This window comes from Strongylocentrotus purpuratus, unplaced genomic scaffold, assembly GCF_000002235.5.
Source record: "Strongylocentrotus purpuratus isolate Spur 01 unplaced genomic scaffold, Spur_5.0 spur5_scaffold_8, whole genome shotgun sequence".
In the NCBI taxonomy this organism is placed as follows: domain Eukaryota; kingdom Metazoa; phylum Echinodermata; class Echinoidea; order Camarodonta; family Strongylocentrotidae; genus Strongylocentrotus; species Strongylocentrotus purpuratus.
This window is the reverse complement of record NW_022145614.1, coordinates 31,395,688-31,419,586: the sequence shown is the minus strand read 5'-3', so window position 1 is coordinate 31,419,586 and position 23,899 is coordinate 31,395,688. Positions and strand designations below refer to the sequence as shown.

At 37.4% G+C, this 23,899-nt stretch overlaps 1 protein-coding gene across 1 annotated transcript; it reads right to left on the bottom strand.

Moving 5' to 3' along the window:
* Positions 1–949: 949 nt before the first annotated feature.
* Positions 950–23,836, bottom strand: LOC762983 (sialate O-acetylesterase). The gene is made up of 10 exons (XM_030975153.1): positions 23,643–23,836; positions 21,998–22,147; positions 20,504–20,688; positions 19,213–19,351; positions 16,643–16,826; positions 14,927–15,048; positions 6,341–6,471; positions 5,038–5,198; positions 2,645–2,840; positions 950–1,741 (listed from the first exon to the last, which is right to left on the bottom strand). The coding sequence occupies exons 1-10, from the start codon at positions 23,710–23,712 to the stop codon at positions 1,442–1,444; spliced, it is 1,638 nt and encodes a 545-aa protein (XP_030831013.1). The 5' UTR covers positions 23,713–23,836; the 3' UTR covers positions 950–1,441.
* Between the last annotated feature and the right edge of the window lie 63 nt (positions 23,837–23,899).

The window sequence follows — 23,899 nt, the reverse complement described above, 5'->3', positions numbered from 1 at the left end:
AATAAATGATGGAGAAAAAAGGAAAAAAAAGAAGAAAAAAGTGTAATTCTCATTGGTACAGCTGATATTTTAGTTTGTCAGTGATCCAGAAACAAACATACAAGCAGGCATAGTTAATTGCACGTTGCCTCATCACATTCGTTTCTCACCATACCATGGCAGATAAAGGTTCAGTTAAGGACAAAATAAATCTCAAAATACATCATTCACTAAAGAGAAAATTTGGTATGCATATACTATTTTATTGGCATATGTCAGGTACATAAGGCAGTTATTATATATTTCAAAATGTTACTTACAACGTCATATATCTACATGTAAAATTTAAAAAATTGACAATCAATTTTATGTTAAGCCTGATTCTGAAAATCCTTAAAATATACATGCAGCCTTTAAGTATCAAATTGTAAAATTCTGCTATACAGTACCAGTACTTCCAATGTAGAATTGGCTATTAAGAGATGATTGGAAAATCGCATAGGCACTAAATATCACACACCCATCAGATAGTGATAATCATACTACTATTATATATATATATAAATATATATAATATATATATATATATATAAATATATATAATATATATATTAATATATATAATATATATATATATATATATATATATATATAAATGTATTATTATTATTATTATTTTGTTATTAAACTTACTTTAAAAAGTAATTATTTTAATATTTATGATTAATTACCATTCATTAAAATCATAGAATTCAAATACTATATTGAGTTTCGAAATACATGTATAACTGAAAATCAGGATATCATTTGAAAAGTGACACATGCTCCTCAAGCTTTTGGCTCCTCCCCATGTTCATTCCTAAGTTGTAATAAAATAGTAAATTGTGCATATCTCTACAATAACATTCAGGATAACCTGTAATCCTTAATACCTACTTTACAAAATCTTTACGAAAAATATATATATATATATATTGCATTATGTAAAAATAGGTATAAAATGTTTTTAAAAACTAAAACAAGATACAGGTACACCTCAATCATGATCCTATATTTCATACCAAGGTTTATGTCAACATCCAAACAAATACAATCTACATATTTCCAAAAATAATTCAATTTATAAAAAGGAGTGAACTGAACCTTTAAAAGAAATGCGGAATACATAAAGAGACCCTCAGCATGATGCCATGCTTGCAGCAGGTACTCTGACATTGCAGTGATCTCAAGCTTGTACAGCTAGAGAAACATGAAAGACAATCAAACTCAATATGTATTTCAGAAACAATTACATACAGATTGATAAACTGCACAAAAAAATAATACAATACAGAAAAAAAAAAAAAAGTTTGTTGTAAAACAAGAAAACTGTAAATATATATTGTAGTTAACAGATATAAATGTAAAAGAAAATGATTGAAACATACAATTTGGTCTCTGAATAAATGTGATAAAGAAGTACTTAAAGACCCGAAGGACTGAATTTAAGTTTTGGTCTGAGACGGCTGCCATCTTCAACAGCCTTAATGAAAGGCGGTACAGGCAGATTTGACTTAGCATCATAGAGCTGACAATTCTTGTAGCCTGTACAAGGCATATCACGCCAGTTATAGCGAACCATCGAGGCTCTCTCCCCTATAGCAGTACAAGGATCTTGAAAGAAGATGTGCGCTTTGCCAAGCTCATAGCCGGACGTGACGGGTTTCCATGGTGAACTAATGCCCACAAGAGGGCAGTCTTCTGCCGATAAGTTGCAACATGCCTGAAAAATCAAATCAAAATAATTCTCATGATAAAACAGGATATTTACTGAACTTCTGTCAATGCAGTCCTAAGATCAGGGCCCAACATTTCTGTACCCACATCCTTGAGGGTCAAATCTCTTGCAGAATGCACAGAAACAGTGAGAGACAGGAGAGAGTGCAGAGCATTGGTGTATGAATCCATGACCCTCAAATCTAATGTGAATATATTCCTCTGGTGACTCAATCTAATCCATAGTTTATAGTTCACACATCAAGAACTTAACTGTTGCCTGTAAAGACAGAGTCATTTTTGTATTACTTTTTTTCCTGAAATGATTACGACAATACAGTTTATTCTTGATATATGTATTTTATATCTCCTCAGAATATAATTGGTCAATCTAATATAGAGTCTCAGAGATTGCTCAATAAATTTCTGAGAAGATATTGACTTTATCTATCAAGAATAAACCGTATTGTCGTACTCATTTCAGGAAAAGAAGTAAGAAAAAGTTATTCCGTCTTCAGATATGATGATAAAAGCCAGACAGTTTGACAGATGGACAGGCTACCCTAAAACATACTGCCTCTGGTATTATCTTGGATGGTAACGGGGTACACATGAGGTGAATACCGTTTTGGCTGGCGTAAAATCTGCCTGCGATACAGTACTAGCTTAAAAATCAATGAAGATCTGCTAAATTACGATCATTTTTTAGGTAAACTTCTTGTAAATTTATAAGAATATTGCTGAATTTGGTATCAGTTTGTAGAAAATTATGATATTTTGTTTGGTCCTTTTTTTTTTCTTTCGTTTTTTTTTCCTCTACGAAATGTCAAAGTTTGGGGTTCGGCCTATGCACCGCTGCGGCCTTATCGCCGGCAAATACGGTACCTTAAGAGAACAGGAGAATACTTACATCAAAACCACTGGCATTGTTCATCCTGAGAACATCTTTACCATCATCAAACTCGACAAGGAGGTCTGCGGAAGCAATCCGTATGACTGCTGTAGGGAACGGACCTTGGTAGACGACATCCCCCTCGCCGTAAGCCACAGCACGCGCTCCTAAGGTCAGTCTGTTGGCTACATCCTGCTTGTAACGCGGATGGATCCTGAAATAAAACAAATGACCCTCTCGATATAAGAAACAGAATCATATGGACTTGGCACAGCACTCAGGTCATTAAGCATTTGATCTACATTGCTTCTCTCCAACGGCGTAAGATTAAAAAATGTTAAAAATTGCAAATGTTAATGTGGCTCAAATGGGGCCTAGCTGGAATATTCCCCAGGGAGTGGAGCATGTGCAATCACTCAGTCTTCTCTTGAGTTCATCCCAAGAAGGACATGGTGTCACATGTTGTATTATAATGACCGCTTCTTGTACGATCAGTCACTCTTCAGACACTATCCCCAATGAGCAGTTATCCTCCCCAAGACAACATCTTCATGACATATACCCCCTACCCCTAACAGAGTTTGTGAAAACAAAATTTCCTGATTTTTTTTCTTGATGTGAGTTTCAAATTCTAGGATCTTTATAAGCCATCATAGTCAATCATCCATTAGATATGCATTTTGAGCATGAGACAAAATAAAGTCTGTACAGAGAGTTAGTAATCCAGGAGGGATGATAGTCCAGGAAGAAGAATTCCTAGATCCATAAAATATACCTCACTTATGATCAGATCAGCATCAGGATTGCAATGCTCTGGCTACAATATAGTTATTCCCCTACATGATATTGTTTCCTATGGTCTATTCATCTGACTTAAAGATATAGTTGAGTTCTGGTCATGCGATTGCATTGTGAAAGAAACGATGTGGAATCGACCAGAAAAGGTTGATCAATTAGCATATAAGAATTTGTGTGTATTGCAAGGTTCTGGAATTTGGCCAAGTCTTGGTAAAATTACAAACACTTGCACAGAAAGACGTATATGGGACTACACGAACACGTGGCGTAAAAAGCCGGCCCCCCGATTCATACGATGTTACATGCATATTTAGAATATGAAGGCATTTGAAGAGCCATGCTTTTCAGGGAACATGTCTTAACTGATGTTCTTCCATACTTGCATAATAAGAATGAGTAATATTCACAAATTATTTTTCACCTCTTCTCAGAACTCAACCTTCTCTTTAAACCCTGGGGCCACCTGGGGTAATGTCATGTTTTGTTTGGTCTGTTGTCAGTCGGGTGTTGGTGCAACTGGGACGGAGGGATGTGATGGTTATTTTACCTGACTGCTAAGAAAGCATAAATGCTTGTAAGTAAGCAACCAGACGGCCAGCGGCTTAAAGTCCTCTCCGAGGGACCTGGTAGTGAGGATTAATGCCTTACAAAGGGCACTAGAGCATCGCCTTGGTTTCAAACCCGGGTCGCCGGATTACGAGACCACTGCTCTACCGACTGAGCTATCACGCCTCAACTGTGGTACGAGCCAGTGCTTAGATATCACTTGTATCAAAATTGTAAAACCCATTTCGGTCATCATTCTTCATTTCTTCACTGACGGCATATTCTGTGATACACAGGTGGAAATATGCTTCTCAAGAAGGCAAACTAAAGGTATTCATGAAGCACCTACATCACTTTGGCAGTGATTATTCTACAAATGCACTAAAGTGGTACGTCTCCATGTGGAAAAGATCTGTGGACAGTTATGGGTCATTTATACCAAGGCTAACTAGGAACAGGGGAGTGTTTCATTAATACTAAGATTGTCTTTAAGTTGGACTTAAGTATAGCAGGCCATTCATGCAACTGGTTGCTCTGACCATTACGATCTTTAAATATTTTTTCCTACAATAATGACTATCAAAAAATGTAAATTCTGTAGATTTGTGACCATGATTTGTACATCCCTTGAGAGACAAATGCCAGTACATGTGGGGGAAAACAGTGGCATTAACTGCCTGCCATATTTAAGTTTAACTTTAAGTTGATCTTGGTCTTTGTGAAACACTCCCCTGGGGGTGTTTCACAAAGATCCTAAGTTGAACTTATCTCTAAGTTGGACTTAAAAATTATGGAAAGCCATTAGCGTCTTTGAAAATGTTTTGTAAAAGTTGTTTTAAAAGGCTGAAATGTTGATTCAAATCTTTCATATTTTTTATTATCAAGAAGATTTCATGTTCTTGATGTGGAGTTTATGAAAATTCTAAAATACTTGAATTTTTGCTTTTGAATATATTTTATTTTAAGGCTACAAATGGCTCTCCATAATATTCAAGTCTAACTTAGAGTTAAGTTCTACTGAGGATAATTGAGAAACACCCCCCTGGTCTATAAGGGAGTCTACTTACGCTTCATATGGTGAGGTGAGATCTGGCAGATCAACAGCAACAGCCATGAACACATTGGGTTGATGAGGATTAGGTGAAAAACCAAAGTCTACCGTCTGATGCCACCTGAGGGCGGTATAGTTTTCATCTGCTCTGGTAACTGGATTACTTGAGGTACATAGCTATAAACGAGAGAAAAAGATTAATTCTTTCAGTTAATTACAGATAAGGTTTACACTTTGGTTGCTTTTTTCTCCTCTCTGCATCACATGTTTGCCAAACATGCAATTTTGCACAGAACATTAGGCACCAATTGATGGAAGAATTGCTTTGTACAACAAAATGACTTCGTTACAATACTCATTTCCGATCTTGATTAGCTGGTGTAGATTAATCTTGTACTGGGGCAACATTAAATAATCTTGAAGTCTTTGGTACATATATCTATCCCATGTACCTCATTCTATTTCATTTCATTTATTGACCATTAAAGGGATCTGGTAACTTTGTCTTTGATCCTTTAGAAATAATCCTTGATTTAGCTCATGCTGCAATGATAATTATAAATCTTTAGGTCAGTCAGGAACTCCATGACTTTTACAAGCCGATCGCCTGTCTGATTATCAAGATATTAATGATTGGAATTACAAATTTTGAAAAGCATTCACTGAATGGTTTTCATAACACTACAGTCCATTGGGGAAAACGAGTATGGTAAAAGCAATCACTCAAAGATTTTTACTTTTTTGAGGCACTTCTTGATCATTTTGAAGCGCAATTTTTTTAGGGCTTCAATATATTACACCATATCACAGACACTGGTAACATGTAGGACCGTGTATCTCAGATTTAACATTGTTAAACGATCCCTTTAAACAAAAATATATATACAAAAACATCAATACAATAGAAGAATGATATCAAAGAACAACAACATAACAAGTAATAATGGCTAGGGCCCCTGAGAAGCAAGACTGCTTACAGTACATTATAATATCATATATAAATTAACCCTTAGGAATTTGGATGATTTTGTTAAGGTTAATTTTATACATTCTAGCTGTACCCATATTATTCTTTATGTGACTGATACCCTTGATATCAATTCTTTAACATTTATCTGCAATTGCCACTCCCCACCCAGGTGTAGTGAATGGGTACCTGGTAGGAATCTATTCCTTGAATGCTTTTAGCGCCTTAGGACGGCTGGGCTAAAGCCAAGGTAATAATAATACTTTGTAGCTGCCTAGAGGATCCCCTATATGGATACATGTACAAGAGCAATATAATTGTAATAAAGAAACTGAAATAGATGTCAATTCACCTGAACAAATCCAAAAGGGAAGGATGGGTTTGTCTGGCCACCGGTACCCTGGTACCATTTATCTCGCCAATCTTCAATCATGGTTGGAAAGAGACACTTGTAGCTTGATGGAGATGGAGTGTTGGCTTCACCTTCAAAAATGATAAAACATGGTGAGTTTTAACAAAGGTCAGAAATAGTAATAATGTTTATAATAATAATAATAACAATAACAATATTAAAAATATATAATAATCATAATAATAATAATTATTACAACAACAACAATAATAATAATAACAATAACAATACTATAATGAATAATAATAATAGTAATTGGTTTGCTGAGAACAAAAAGATGACTCTCTGCACGAAATTGTATTATGGCGTTGATTTGTACTTTAATCAAATGACCAACGATGTGAGTCAAATGTCGTCGAACAACGCAGATAACAAAAGTCAAGCAGTGAAAATACTGGAGTCTACTGAGAAGAGACTTGCTAGAAATCCGGGGCATGCAGAGGCCTAGACAAGCAAATTCATGAACTGGAAGAAATGGGATTTGCCAAGAAACTAACAGCAGCAGATATCAAGAATTATGAAGGGCCAGTTCATTACATATCACACCACGCGGTTGTAAGGCCAGAAAAGAAGCACCCCTCTCCGAATAGTCTTCAATTCATCAGCATCATTCCAAGGTCATCGATTAAACGAGTACTGGATGAAAAACCCTGATCTCCTGAACAATCTGATTGGAGTACTTCTGAGATTCAGGGAAAACGAAGTGGCCTTATGCGGGGATATATCTAAGATGTATCATCGAGTGTCAATCCCAGAGAGAGACCAACATGTTCACAGGTTCCTATGGAGGGACATGGATGAGCACAGAGAACCTGACATCTATATGATGAAAGTTGTCACTTTCGGTGATAAACCGGCACCTGCGATAGCCCAGACTGCCCTTAAGCTTACAGCAGAGCAAGGAGAGAGTACACATCCTCAGGCAGCTTCTGTTTTAAAGAGGAATGTGTACATGGATGATATTTGCGACTCTGTAAGGACTGTAGATGAAGCCAGGAAACTCAGCGCCGAGATGGATGAAGTGTTGAATGAAGGTGGCTTCAAGGTCAAAGGGTGGATTTCTAATGAATCAGATGTCGGAGACCTCACCCAGGGAAAGATGAAATTGTTGGATGAGATAGCTGAAGAGAAGGTCCTTGGAGTAGTTTGGGACAGAGAAAATGACACCTTCTCTTACAAAGTAAAGCTGAAAGACAGTGTAATGAGATCAGCAATAGATGGAGAGAGTCAAGAAAAATTGACTAAGAGAAAGATCCTTGGTCAGATTGCCCACATATTTGACCCCATAGGATTTGCTGCACCAGTGATTGTTAGAGCAAAGATAGGTATGCAGAAATTGTGGCAGAGAGGCTACAACTGGGACGATCATCTTTCACCAGAAGAAGATGCTGAATGGAGGCTTCTGTTTGAGGAAATGAAAGGATTGAATGGAGTATCACTAGAAAGATGCCTTACTCCTCCTGATGCTCAAGGCAAGCCAGTGTTGTGCATTTTCTCTGATGCTTCCGAAAATGCATATGGTGCTTGTGCATACCTGAGATGGCAAACCAGAGATGACAGGTATGAGACTCGCTTCATTGCATCAAAGTCAAAGGTAGCACCGTTAAAGGCATTGACAATACCGAGATTGGAATTACAAGCTGCCGTGTTAGCTGCCAGACTTTACAAGTCAATCACCGAAGAGATGAGACTGGAGGTCGAGAAAGTAGTGTTCTTCACTGACAGCATGATTACTCTGCAGTGGATCAAGTCTTCAGCCAGGGTATATAAGCCTTTCGTATCAAGTAGAGTTGGGGAGATTCAGACTCTCACTGACCCATCAAGTTGGAAACACATTCCTGGTGAAGATAATCCAGCAGACAAAGTTTCGAGAGGAATCGCAGTGAAGGAACTAATGGATGAATGGATGTGCGGTCCTAACTTTCTCCACCTCAATGAACCAGAGTGGCCAGTGGACAAAGCTATAATCGATCAGAATCTTGAGAATCTAGAAAGACGAAAGACTCGGACAGTCTTAGTCATCAACATGACAGTCACCCCCATCGAATGTGAACGCTTCTCAAAATGGCGAAAGTTAGTAAGAGTGACTACCTACGTTATCAGATATGTGCAGATTCTCGAGTCAAAGCTCATGAAAGCATCCATACCGGAAGATGATGTAACTTTAACTCCTGCAGAATTAGAGAAGGCTGAGCACTACTGGACGAAGGAGGCTCAGAAAGGTCTGAAGAGCAGATTTGAGAAAGGAGAATTCAAAACTCTCACTCCTTTCCTTGACAACAAAGGAATAATCAGAGTAGGGGGTAGAGTGGAGAACTTAGTGACATCCTACGAATCTAAACACCCAGCTCTGCTGCCAGCTAGCCATCATATAGCTCTTCTTATCACACGTCATGTTCATGAGATTGGACATCCGGGAATTGAGACAACAACCGCCAAGACTAGACGTAAGTTTTGGATTCTTCAGGGACATCGTCTAGCTAAAACTGTTAAGCATCGATGTGTGAAGTGCAGGTCAGCAGAATGTAAGCGTGAGACACAGAAGATGGCTGATTTGCCCAGCAGTCGCGTAGCACCCCATACTCCACCGTTTTATTACACGTCCTGTGATTATTTTGTTCCATTTCAAGTTAAAGTTGGTCGTAACAAGAGGGCCAAACACTACGGTGTAATCTTCACATGCCTAAACACCCGTGCAGTTCATCTTGAAATCGCGACTGATTGTTCAACAGTGGAATTTCTCCAAGTTTTAAGGAGATTCTTCGCAGTGAGGGGACAACCAGCTCAGATTCTTAGCGATAATGGTACCCAATTTGTAGGAGCTCAACGCGAACTTCGCGAGATGATATCGGGATGGAGTGAAGATGAGCTCAAAGATTTTTGTGCGGAAAACAGGGTACAGTGGAAGTTCATTACCCCTGGTGCACCCCACCAAAATGGGTGCGCCGAATCGCTCGTGAAGAGTGCTAAAATTATCCACCTATAAACGGCCGTAAACCGAAAAACCTATGGTATCTTTCAATAAACAAGAAAAAAAGTAAATACCAGCAAATCCACAAGAAATAAGTTTCGATCATCGTTCGTTCGTTCGTGTCTCCTTAGATCAAGATAGTAATGTAAAGTTCCTTAACTTAGAAGTAAATTAAATTAAATTAAGTTCTTCCATCGCTCGATTGCTGCAATGGCCGTTTCATTAACAAGGGACAGGTCTTCATCTGTGCAACCCGTTCCGCCGCACTGCAAGAGGTGGTCCATCGTCTGAGTCTCTCCGCAGTCGCAGAGAGTATCTCCTTCATGGGCATAGCCCCATCTTGCCATATTGACCTTACACCGTCCCATTCTCGTCCGCATTCGATTTAGGCATTGCCACTCCGGCCACTTCAGGTTAAGACCTTTGATGAGTACGGGCTTGACTGATGGTGGAGGATTCTGTTCAGTTGGTGGGACAGAATCGAGGAAGCTGTGTCGGGATATAAGTCGTTTGTGGGGTTGTAAGTATCCGTGTAGCATGTGTCTGTCATCTGTCGCCTGCTTCATCCGTTCCTTTAGGCAGGTGTTAGTGCGCCTTTGGTTAGGAGATCCAATGCCAGCGAGGTGATATATCTCCTCAACTTTTGTTGGTTTCAGACATCCTGTTATCTTTCGATATGTGTTATTGAGTGTGGTGTCAAGCTTCTTCACATGGGCTGATCTGCTCCAAACTGGGCAAGCATATTCTGCGGATGACATGCATAGAGCAACAGCTGCACTTTGTACAGTTTTGGGGTCAGCGCCATAGTGTGAAGATACTAGCTTCCCGATGATGGCATTTCGAGATTCTACTTTGCCTATTGTCTTCTCGATATGTTTCTTGAAGGATAAAGTGCGGTCAAGTTTTACACCTAAATACACTGGATGCTCGCAGTGGTTAAGTTGCACATTGTTCCACTTTAGCTTCAGTTCTCTCTTTGCCTCCCTGTTCTTCAAGTGGAAAACACACACCTGAGTCTTGGATGGGTTTGCCCGTAGGTAGTTTGCTCTGTAGTACTCCGAAAGGCTTGCGAGCGCTGTGTTGAGATGGAGTTCAACAGCTTCGAAGGTACTATGCTGGGCTGTGATGCAGGTGTCATCTGCATAGATGAAGTTTCGAGTGTTCTCTGTTGAAGGGATGTCAGCAGTGTATATGTTGTAGAGTGTTGGCGCCAGGACGCCACCCTGGGGGAGACCGTTTTTCTGTTTCCGCCATCTGCTCTTCTGCCCATCCAGTTCGACAAAGAAGCGTCTGTTCTGCATCATCTTCTGAATGAATCTGGTGAGTTTGAGGTCATTTGTGATGTCATGAAGTTTTGTCTGTAGCCTTCGGTGATTGACAGTGTCATAAGCCGCAGATAAATCCACAAATACTGCACCTGTGATGAGGTTGTTCTGAAAACCGTCTTCGATGTGTTGGGTCAGGTTGAGAAGTTGTCCCGTGGTGGATTTTCCTGGTCGGAAACCTGCCTGCTCACAGTTCAGTTGGCTGTCAACGTGAGGCCCAATTCTGTTGAGAATAAGGCGTTCAAGCAGCTTGTATGTTTGGCACAGGAGCGAGATCGGTCGAAAGTTCTTGGCTTCGTTCGAGTCCTTTCCTGGCTTGAGGATAGCGACGACTTTGGTTCGGAGCCACTGTTTTGGGACACATGTGTTCTCGATGCAGTTGTTAAACATGTCTAGCAGCCATTTCTGTGCTACAGAGCCCATGTGTTTGATCTGCTCCGATCTGATGTCATCGATGCCTGCCGCCTTGTTGACGTGTAGCGTGGAGATACCTTGACTATAATACCTTGACTATTACTGACCTTGACTATTACTGTTTCGATCATCGAAACAGTAATATTAAAAATAATAACAGTAACAGTACTACTTCTAATCGACTACTACTAGTTACTACTACTATTACTATTACCACCACCAACCACCACCATCACCACCACCACCACCACCAATTTTATTTCTGTTTCCAACAAAGCATTACAAATCAATTATAGTCATTTACAACAATTATGGAATACATATTGGAAACGGAGAGGTCCACTAAAAAGCGATGCTTGTACAATTGTGGACCCCTCAAATGATAGTTAGGAATAATGAGTAATTAAATCAACAAATTTGTAACTACAAAAAGGAAGTAGAAATAGGAAAAAAGGGGATGCCAACAGAAACAAAAACTATTTAGCTAGAAGAAATGAAAAACCTTCTTTCGGAAACCCATAAAAGAAAAGGAAGTTTTTGATAATCTAAATGCTTTCGATACTAAGAAATCCCATGGATTTGACAAATTGCCAGGAAGATTAATTAAGGATACATATTCAATTTGTCATTAGAAAAGGGAGAGTTCCCAGATGCAAGACAGCAAAATTAACTCCTTTATAAATACAAAAAGGACGGAAGACCTACCCTGGAAATTACAGGCCTATTTCTGTTCTTCCGGTCATTGCAGAAAACTTTGAAAAAATTAGCTAATGGTCGTCTAATGAATTTCTTAGAATCTAACAAAATTTGTATGAAGATTAGTACGGTTTTCGCAAGCGATATAGTACAAAGTTATTATTGATAAACCTTGTAGATACACTTTTAAAATCAATGGATAAAGGTTAACCAACGCTAAGTATATTTATAGACTTTAAGAAAGCATTCAATACTATTGATCATGAAATCCTTTTAGGAAATTAAAAATATTATGGTACACAAGGCATAGTATTACAATGGTTTCAAAGTTACCTTTCAAATCGATTCCAAGTCTTATGCTACAAGGAAATAATATCAAGTAAAAGAAGGATAACATATGGTGTCCCTCAAGGTTCAGTCCTAGGGCCCACTTTGTTTTTATTACCGGTATATATTAAAGGAAATACAAAGTTTTGGTATGGGGTTATGAATTTGGTGGAAATGAACATATTGGAAGCATATGCGATCCTATAATATTCAGTGATCATTGTCGCGGTTGAAATTGAATCTAAAGTTATGAAATTGTAAATAATAAACTTGTTATGTTGTATAGCTCCCTCTCAAGGTCAAGATATAAATGAAGCTTTAAAACTCTTGACTAAAATTATATATCACAACTACATATTCTGAGATTTTCATGGTCGCAGCTACCATTGTACGGCCGTAGGCCCTATTTGAAACTTATCAAAAGTGTTTTAGGGGCTAAATTTTCTAGTGTCAATTTTCAAAATTTCCCAAAACTTTGTATTACCTTTAATGATTCACCATCTTCAACTAAATATTTTGAATTTAGATTATTTGCTGATGATTCAAATATATTTCATACTTTTGATAAAAGACAGAAAGAAATAGATATGAATGAAGTAACTATCAAATTGTTCTAAGTTCAAAAATGGTGTTTTGTTAACAAGTTGACAATAAACTTAAAGAAAACAAAGGACAAAGGCAACCATGTGAAATAAGGGGTATTTTAAAGATAAAGACCAGTTATGGCCATCGATTGCATTGTGAAAGAAACGTTGTGGAATTGATCAGAAAAGGTTAATCATCAAAATGATAAGAAATTTGGCCCAGTCTTGATAAAGTTACAAGCACTGTACACATAAAGATGTATATGGGACTACGCACATGTGCGTGACACATGCGTTTATCTCTCACACACCAATAGATAAACAAATTTACTAAATATATCAACTAGTAGGCGGTTTCCCGGCAAAATTGTTATCATCATGTATTAGTCAAAACATACTCTTTCACATGATTGGTAATAAGAGCTTCCACTTCATTTTTTGAAATTGGGGCATTTCCAATACTGGTCTTTACCTTTAAAACTTAGTGATACAGTGATATATAAAGTCAGTGTAGCATCTTTCGTAGAAATTCAAATTGATGAAACCTTGATGTTGAAGGAGCAAATCCAGAATGTCAATAAGTATACTATACAGAGGAGATTTGGACTGCTGTGTACATTGAGACACTATGTTCCTAAGAACATTATCATGCTCTTGTATAAATCCTTTATCCAGCCGCACATACTTTATGGTATTGAAGTTTGGGGAAGTTGCTATAAAAGTCAATTAAATTGCATGCCACTGGCACAGAAAAAGGCTATGCGTGTGAATAACATATTCCCTATTTAAAACAATTTCAAAGGCACTGTTAGTACGTCTACAGGTATTAGATGTGAATAATCTGTATCAACATTTGTATATGACCTGCAGAAAGGACAATTACCACATTCGTTAATGGATTAATTTGATTTAATGAATAGAACAAGAGGGAGAGAACATTATATTATGCTACGATTACCTAAATGTAGTATGACACAGGGGATTTTTCAATTTCTTTCATTAGAGCAAAGCTGTGGAATAATTTGCCCATAAATATATAAATATAAGAGAAGAAAAAACGATCATCATTTTGTAAAAATCTCAGAATTAAACTCTTACAGGAGAATGAAACCCTTCATTGTAACCTGCGTAATTATGTAGAGGACATTTAAACTCACATTTTCATACAACAATCATGTTTGTAGGGTATGTTTCTTCACTAAAGCTTCCAAAATAAGAAGACGGTTATCGTCTGCTATAAGTTCAGATGAGAGCCGCCATTAAGACGTAATTACGCTGTACTCCGCTCTAGCTCTGCAGCTGGCATGCATGCACTCAACACAATATGGCGCGCGCACAAGGAGCATATATGCATGAAAATGATATTAATAAATAATATGTTATCCATAATATATTTTGAGTAGTGCCCCAAGGGTGAAGGCACTTAGGAGAAAAAGAGAAATTAAATGTTTTGTACACGACAAACGGGAGAGTTTTCTCATTTCTAAGTCACAATTCACTGACCAAAGTGCCAATTACAGATTTGCCTAGCCGTAGCGATATCCTATTTCAAACATTCATAACTCCCTCATTATTGGTCTGATTTATTTCAAACTTTCGCCATTCTGTTTCTCTTATTTTTCTGCTTCCACACCAATGAAGTTATGACAAAGGGTCAGAATTCCCTTAAAATTGTCCTAAAATGTCGCTGTCCTATGTATGAGTCAATAGGGACTTTTAGATTTGCACGACGACATAGTGAACTGCTACGTGTGACGTCCTTTTAAGGCACTGCAGTGCCTTAATAAGCGAGTTCGTAATTAGGATCTGCGCATGGGCAGATAAAGGTCATTCGTACCCAAATTGTAAAACCATTGAGACGAATACTCGGATCATGCTCATGAAAGTTATGTAATCAGTAATGATTTATGCACCAACAGTACATTTATCTGATACACAGGTGGCAGTATTCTTCTCAAAAGGCAAACAAAAGGTATTCATGAAGCACCTCCATCCCTTTGGCAGTGATTATTCTAAAATGCACATGTGGGACGTATCCATTGTGTAAAAGATCTGTGGATATTTTGGGGTCATGCACTCCAGAGCGATTCACGAACTCGCTTAAAGGACGTCACATTGCCTTAAATGGACGTCACACGTAGCAGTCCACTGTCGTTGTGCAAATCTAAAAGTCCCTATTAAGAGATTGAATCTGTGAATGAGAACATACCCTGGTACCATATAGCTCCCTTGATGGTCATATTAATCATTGGATGTATCATAGCATTCCATAGTCCACTATGATCATGCGGACCTCCTATCGCTAAGTTATCTTTCTCCCTCTTCAGGATACTGGTAGAAAAATGACAGAAGGACATTGACATATAATCATTTTCATTTTCAATTATGTCGTTCATTGAAAATAACATATATTTTCAAGTAATTGCGGCATTCCAAAGATCCAAATATATAACCTTGCTAACCCTTACCGGTATTCGACTATCACATGTGTGTGCATGTAAATCATTTTAGTGAAAAGGGGTCCTCTTCACATGCATCACATGAGAGTTACATAGAAAAATATGCTCCACATTGTTCATAATATTCTAAAAGTGGTATATTTTCAACTTTAAGAGAAATGGACTATGGAATTAATTTTCTCTTTTTTTACTTATAATGAAACCTATAATTGCATGATTCTTAATTAAGCAGTAGCGTAGTATAATTTTGTGTGTTGGAACAAAAGGGAAAGTTGTAAGGCACTACATTACTGATTCAAAAATTCATAAATTTAACATTTTTTGTCAGATTTTGTTCAAACTTTCACCAGTCTGCTTCTCTGATATCCCTGCAGTCTTTTAGAGTTGTTTGCTATTAGGTTTGGAATCCCCTTTAAATAATTATAGATACATGTCCAAGTAGCTGTTCCTTTTACCATTTTGCACTGAATTCAATGAATATTTGGCACACGTAATTCTTGTACCTTAAAGGGGAAGTCTACCCTGATATTAAGTTGGTTTTAATAGAAGCAGGATAATGAGAGGAGCGGGTCAGTGAAAGTTTGAGCCAAAATGCTACAAAAATCCAATGAAGAATAAGACAATTATGAATTTTTGACGTTGCAATTAATCAAACACATGTGACCTATCTTGTGAGGTCCCCTCCCATTTGCGCTGTACTAAAAAAATAATATAATTTTTTTTTTTTTAATCATAATTTTTTTTTTATTTTCCCTAAGATATTTCAATCATACATGCACCCTAAATAGAATTATTTCTATACAACCCCTGTATAAAGCAAATCTATTCTGTCATCAATAACTAAGAAATTGGGAGTAAATGAAGTTTTCTGTACAGAGCAAATTCAAGAGGGGCTTGCAAGATATGGCAGTGTTGCCAATTTGTGTTTCCCTGATGACAACTTTGAAGATTCATAACTTTCATAGTTATCAGATATGCTCAAACTTTCATTAATCTGTTTCTTTTGTTTTTCTGCTTTTATTATTACCAGCCAATTACCAGGGTGGACGCCCCCTTAAAGGCTACCAAGGGGAAGTCCAACCTTATAATTGGCTGGTATTAATAAAAGCAGAAAAACAGAAGAAACCAAACCAAACTGCATACCAGTTGCATACCAAGTACCCTTAACAAAATTATCTTAAAACCTCCCTACAACAAAGCCCTGCATCTTCCACTAAGAACATGATTGACACAAAAAGCAGACAAAATATACAGTTCCTCATTCTAGACAAAGGAACATCCCTTCCCTGCTATTATGTAAAAATGTGTAGAACAGGTGTCACATGCATATTCACCTCTTCTACACATTTTTACATAATAGCAGTGAAGAGATGTTCCTTTGTCTACCACAGCAATTGTTGAGGGTAGAATGAGGAACAGTATATTTTGTCCGCTTTCTTTGTCCACTATGTTTATAGTGTTCTCACCTGTGTTTGTATACATTGCACTTTGCTAGAACATCCGGCGATGACCAGTCCTCCACCGGGGTCCCACCCCAGTTTGATGAAACCAGTCCTATAGGGTACTTGAGATGGTTGTAAAGATTGACTCCATAAAACCAACAAAGAGCTGAGAAGTACAAGAATCCCGGTGCTCCTTTCCCCAGTACATCTATATGGTAGAACAAAATAATCACGTAATGGAAAAGTTGCCAATATGTCTGTTGTGACAGAAGTGCACTTGAAATTGCTTTATCACTCAAGTCATTTGTTTATTGTACCATTGATGCATGACATGACTACAAGCATAGTATGTAATATCACTTCCTCAGGCAATGTGTCTAGCATAGCACCATCTATTGATGTGCACTTGATTCACACTCAGAATTCAACATGAATTTGGTTGTGTCGTGAGGATCCAGGATCCCCTTTTTGCCAGCGCATCATGGGGATTTGAGCCATATTATTGTCATAAGGGCAGGCAAAGAGGTTGGTTTTGTTGTATATTCAATGTATTTTCATGAATTTTCAGAACATAAAGTGGAAATTAGTGTGTGTGTTTTGGACTTCATACTGAGAGATGTTGATGTTAATACGTAATTACAAGACTATGCTGTTATGATGTATGTATACATTTGACCTTGCATTAAGAACATGAATAACAGTGAGGATACTGCTAAATACTTTGAAGGTTAACTATGAGAGGGCTGAAGCACTAAGTTGAGATTTAGAATTTATTATTGTCTAGTTCATTGCTTATTCAAGCTATAGTTAAAGTAGATATTCATTGAATATAATAACTAATTATATGTTCATTATTGCAAAGTTGAAACTTTGATTCAACAAGCCTGGTTATCAAAATTTAAAGCTTGGAAACATTCAAAGTAATGATCATTATAAATTACAAAACGCTTCAATACAGGCCCGGCGTGGCACCTGAAGAGCTCTCCGAACGCTGCTGAGATGTGTGAGATCACAGTATGGACATGATTTGCACAAGCAGACGATGTCCCATGACATCTCACACATTTTCAGTGCCTGTGTTTTCATTTTCTCTTGAGTTTTTCTCTTACTTCACTACCGTCAGGCTAAATGTATAATCTATTGCCTCACTCTAAACCCCGCGCATGGTTTTATTTTGATGACAAATGCAGCGATACAAAAATAAAGGAATCTGTCGCTTGGAAACAAAATAAGACGCCATTGTATATTCAGCTGCACACACCGCGGTACGTTCGGCGTTCCAAGAGGGAACAAATGCCGTCCTTAGTATCATTCGGGGGGGGGGGGGGGTTTTCAATTTGAAATTCTGGTTTCTTTGATTGTTAATTAACCCCTATCCTGTGTATTTACAAGCAAAAGATTTTAGTTATCAGAATCGGATCATATCCCCTTTTGAATGGTTTGACATGCCATTACATTTATATACACTAAACTCATTATAATTTGACAAATAAAACCTTTGCAATTATGTTCATTCTTTATGGGATGTCGTCTGCTTGGGCAGTCTTGGTCCATATAGTGACGTTATTAAAACATCGTTATTTTTCCAGCGAATCTCTCGTATATCCCAGCTGCTAAGGAGGTGGTTGTATTTGTATTTTTATAAATCACCCGATATGTAGTTGACCTAAAACTTGTACGATGGCCATCTGTCAGCTTACCAATTTCTAGTGATACATTAGTTGACATATTTGTGATTTTCTTTGCATTTCACCTTTAAGTCTAGTTGAGACACTTGTAGTGTGAGTTTGTAATTTATGTAAAGCCATAATGCAGATGAACTACAATAGTAACTGAGGTTATTTTAATAGGTTATAAAGATCATTATAACACAATGTACATTTATGAGTTTCTCTAAGAGACTGTATTATTGCTATGAACTTGATGATGCTTTGATGTACTTGTATTCATGATAATTATCTGTGTCATTATTCCTAAGTTTTCACAGAATGAAATGGTAAGCAAGATTTTCTCCAATCATTAAAGCTACAAATTCCCGTAGAAATCTTTGTTGACCTCGCTACAGCCTCAATGTCATTAAATGTTTTCTAGCATTTAAAGAAACAGGAATCGGCAGTGAAGATCTGTTTTACAGCAATAGTAAAGTACTACCAACGGGCCCTATGAAGATATGACAACCAACTATAAATTTCCATTTCTTGGCAAGATAGAGCTGAAATTACTAAATGTTGAAAGGCGCACAGAAAATGTGATTTCCTCGAAATTTTAGTTAAAGCTCTAGAATTTGTGAGTTGCATTTAAAAATATCACTGAAAATGTACTTAATGTAAAGTCTATAGCTATCAAAGAGGACTTTAATTCAACTTTTACATTAAAAATGTCTTCCATTAAAAAAAATGCATAAGGTTAACAGATGATAACCCGGACTAATATTTGGAAATTTGGATGGCACCTTGTTTAAAGTCATTTTATGTGCAACAACATATTTTTTAGAAAATGAAAAAATGAGTGAAATTGCGATTTCCTTGCCTTGTAAAGAAACAAGAGATAAGGAGAAATATACCTGACATCATAATTGTAAGAATAAGACTCACCAGGATCGGGTCTTGCCCAAGGTTTATAGAGCCCTGGAATGTCATAGTATGGTACTGCTGAATCGTTTTGGAAGACAGAAAGAACCCTGATGTCTGTATATTGATAAGACTGCTCCATTGAAACGGATCCATTGAAAGCCTGCATGGGAAAGAACAATGAAAGATTGGTCATTATGGGATGCCGAACCCTGAACCTTGAAATGATGAGCCCTTTCAGTAGCTCCTAGAAGCTATTGCGGCATGATGATATGCTGTACGTCCAGGGGCGGATCTAGGGGGGTTTCAACGGTTTAAACCCACCCCTTGGGCGGCCAAGTGAAGAAAAAAAGGGGGAAAAAAGAAGGAAAAAAAAAGAAAGATAAAGTAAAACAGTAAAACGGCACGATTTTGGGAAAATCCTAGATCCGCCACTGGGTCAAAACCCCCCCCCCCCCCCCTCCTTGGCAAAAAGCTAGATCCGCCCCTGACGTCAGTGTGAGGTACTATGCATTTTCACATATGTAAAATGGAATGTGAGTGCTCATCATGGAAGTAAAACATGCCTCTGTGTTTATAGCACATATGGGATCAAACAGTTAGCAGGCTGCATCACATGAATGATTGGTAGTGGCAACCTCTTTGAATGTAGATGGGTCGGTGATCTTGACCACAGGTCCCGGTAGATGGTTCTAGGTTCAAACCCTAATATAAAGCGTTATCATATTTACTGCTGAGAGATAGCTACCACTCAATGTGCATCTCACATCATGATCATGGTAGCATTTTATTTACAGCAGTTAGATCGCACCACATCTGCTAGGTACATTACTTTCTACAGTTGTCCACAAGGCATGCTGAGTATTCTCACACTTTCTAATATTTGTCACAAAAAATACAACACATCCAAGAGGAGATATTAAGATTAGCAGGTAAAGAATGCTGCATCGGGCGTGATTTGAAGTCATGCTGACACCTGCAGTCATATCAACTTTTTTTGTCAGGACTTAGCCTCGACTCAACCCACTTTGGTCCCTAATATAAAAGGGGTTTTAGTGTCCTTATTAGGTTGGGAATCCATGTCATGTAAAGGCCTATTCAGATTGGAGATTATTATGCTATTTCAAAACTACTTCCTCTGCAAGTTTATTGACTCATACAATGGAAATAATGCAATTCAACATGAGATAATCAACAACAAAAATAAATTTACCTGTTTGACATCAAATAAAATAAATAGCAACAGTCTTAATCAACTATTACGATGGAACTAATGAAATTCATCAAGAGATACAAAAAACTAAAATAAATTTACCTGTTTGACATCAAATGCCATGTTACTTTGTCCGCTACAAACCCACACATCTCCAAAGAGAACGTCTTCAAGTTGAATGACCTCTTGAACTCCTTGGTTGTTTGAGGTCACCTTGATGGTGAAGGGGCCACTGGGAGGTTGGGGGTCAAGGGTCACTCGCCATACACCTTCAGCAGTAAAAGAAGCTGTGAATAATATGTTACAAATAAAGAACATGAAAGAGAGATCTTCATGCTTTTTTTGGGGGGGGGGTCAAAGGTTAATTTCCATAATACACCATCAGAGGTACAAGAAGCTTGGACATTTTGGACATTGAAAAAGAAAAAAAGACACTAAAAAAAGAGATATCTCAATCACACACAGCTTCATAGCTGCATACTTGTTTCATGTACTGGTATTAAAAAATTAGAAATGAACACAGTTCATAACTTAGAATTATGTAAACGTACATGTACTGCTCCAAATACATGCATGTTCTTTTCTGTCAGAGTGAGAGTAGCCTAGTGTTAACTTCTAAATGTGATTCAAAATTGGACAGGTCAAACTTATAGAACCTGAACGCATAGAACGCATTATAGGCTAAAACATTCATTTGCTACAACTACAACAAATCATTTTACTCAAAAGTAATGGCGTACTGGCGTAGCTACAGGTATAGGGGCGGGGGGCATGGAGTCCACATTCCCCATCCCCAGATATAGATGTGACAAAAATAGAAAGAAAGAAAAACAAGACAGAAAGGGAATGGGAGAATGGGAGAAGAAAAGCCTTGACTACCTCCTGCACTCTCCTCCTAATCCTTGTAACTTCTTTTTTCATTTTATAAGTACCGTAATTAATGGTGTATTAACCGCACCTTTTTGCTGCCGAAAAAAATTCAAAGTTGGGGGTGCGTTTTTTTTTTTTTTTTTTAAGTTTAGATTTATGCCCTTCCACCTGGCGCTATGCCTGGCAATGTCTCCCAGCTCAGTAATCGGTGTGTTGACTCACCACTCGGAAACTAGAACAACACTCATATTTTTCTGTCATCTTGGTTTGAAAGTAATGTTTCTGATAGATTTTAATATGTAGTTTATAATAATAATTCTTCCAATTTTTCTTCTATTACACGGCGTACCACAAGGTTCTATCCTAGGTCCTCTTCTGTTTTTTAATTTACATTAATGATCTTACACATTCAGCTGCACCTCGCACTTAAATGAAAGGCCTTCCCGCATGGGTTTTTTAACACGAACCTGGCTTGCTGCCGAAAAAAGAAAAAAAGGGCGAAAAAGAGGGGTGCGGTTAATACACGAGGGCGGTTTATACACCATTAATTAAGGTAAGACTTATTACCCTCTCCCCGGCCCCTCCCCCATCGTTTCAGTGCCTCTTTAAGAGGTGGACTCACGCTTTGTCACTGATCAAAAGCATTTAAATAAGCTACCGGAAGTACACGTTTCAGAAGAATTGAAGTCAAAGTGGATTAGTGGACATTAGTCATACTCTCCTGACCTGTTTGTGCCTCAGTTTGATAGAGCTTTTCCTTAAATCCCAGGGTGATATTAGCTCCCATGTCAGAGTAACCCCAGACAACAGCACTCGATGGTTCCATCTGCAGTACCATGTGACTCGAGTAGTACGAAGCCAATCTGAATGAGCTCGCTGAAAAATGGGAATAACAAAAGATTGAATGCATGATTACCTAAATGTATGAAGGAACATTACAATGAAAATATCATATATTTCAAAGATATTCTACTATTATACATTAATGTTTGCAGATACTTCCATTTTTTACTGTGTTTTAAGTAGAAAACCATGTTAAAAGGAAAAAAATATTTAGTGGTCCAAGTATAACATGTACCAATCATAATAATATTTGTAATAATAATAATGATAATAATAATAGTGATAAAAATACTACTACTTTACTACTACTTCTACATGAACTGATAATTTCAGATCAGAGTGGATCGACATGAATATCCTAATTCAGACCTCTTTGAAACTACTATCAAAGTCAAAGTTTGTTGGGTTTCAGTTTCCTTTAAACTATGAACCTTCATAATTATCTCTATCAGTCTTCATGGGCTATACCTACTCCATCTTTGTTGCAATGAACATGTACAGTTAATCAACAAATTTCTGTGTCCCTCAAATCAAATGGCAATTTTATATTAACAAAGTATAGTGCTGGTTATTTTATCTGATTGTTATAAGCATAAATGCTTGTTAGTAAGCAACCAGACGACTTTAGGTCCTCTCCGACGGACAATAAAACTTGTAACTTGCATCTAAATTTCAATGTATCAATGTTTATGCAATATGTACTTTTCACTCTGTAAATTGAACTAGCCACTTCGGCTCTTATTCTTAGCTGTATTTTCAATATTTATCTCAATAATAATCCAATACAATACATTACTACTATTTAATCATGTTAATACAATGATAATGATAAATATGATAACAATAATAGAGGTCTAGAAATAATAATAATATATAAACATTAATAATAATAATTTAAATAAAACTAATAATGATGATAATATAGTAATTATAAGTCTTTAAGAATTATAATCATATACGGTAGATCTAACTAGGATTAGACTACTAGGAGAATAATGAGAATAAAAAATGAAAATAACAAAAATGGTATTGGTATATGTTTGTGATCATGATGCTGATGTTAATTAAGTTTTAAAAAAACATCCGGAAAGGCGGAAACACAGTCATCATTCATCCTGTTCACAGCTCACATTCACAGTGCGGTGTGTGAGTGTGTGTGCGTGTGCGTGTGTGTGTGCGTGTGTGTGTAATTACATTTACAATTAACTTCCCACTAACACTAACACAGTCAATTAAAGAAGACAGTGTTAGTGAGAGGGAAACATGAAGTTGAACATAAATAATGAAGACAGCCAGACACACTATGAACATGTCGGACAAAGAAAGCGGACACAATATAGATCTACAGTTCCTCAGGTAGACAAAGGAACATCCCTTCACTGCTATTATGTAAAAAGTGAATATGCATGTGACACCTGTTCTACACATTTTTTCATAATAGCAGTGAAGGGATGTTCCTTGGCCTGAGGAACTGTATATTTTGTCCGCTTTCTTTGTCAGTCAGTCAACTAGACAGGAATCAACTTACCAGAACTATAGATTATCCCGAAGGCCAAGAGCCAAAACAGCTGCAAAGTTTGGGCTCCGAAAAGAGACATGTTTGATGATCAATCCAGTCTGTACCAATCCTTAATCAATGGTGTAAATATTCATAATGTAATGAATATGATACACGCCGCGCCTCAACCTTCTTTGTTGACGTACCGTATACGGTCTTCCCACCTCCCTGGGTCACCTGACTCGTTTCCCTCTATTCACGTGATCACGAAATACAAACAAATACAT

What these genes read in the sequence shown, in the direction of transcription:
- LOC762983 (XM_030975153.1), bottom strand. Translation starts at nt 23,712, where the DNA reads ATGTCTCTTTTCGGAGCCCAAACTTTGCAGCTGTTTTGGCTCTTGGCC. An exon ending in TCCCTTTTGGATTTGTTCAG is followed by an intron (nt 5,199 to 6,340) that starts GTGAATTGACAT and finishes TCTCGTTTATAG; the next exon opens with CTATGTACCTCAAGTAATCC. An exon ending in ACAATGCCAGTGGTTTTGAT is followed by an intron (nt 1,742 to 2,644) that starts GTAAGTATTCTC and finishes TTGATTTTTCAG; the next exon opens with GCATGTTGCAACTTATCGGC.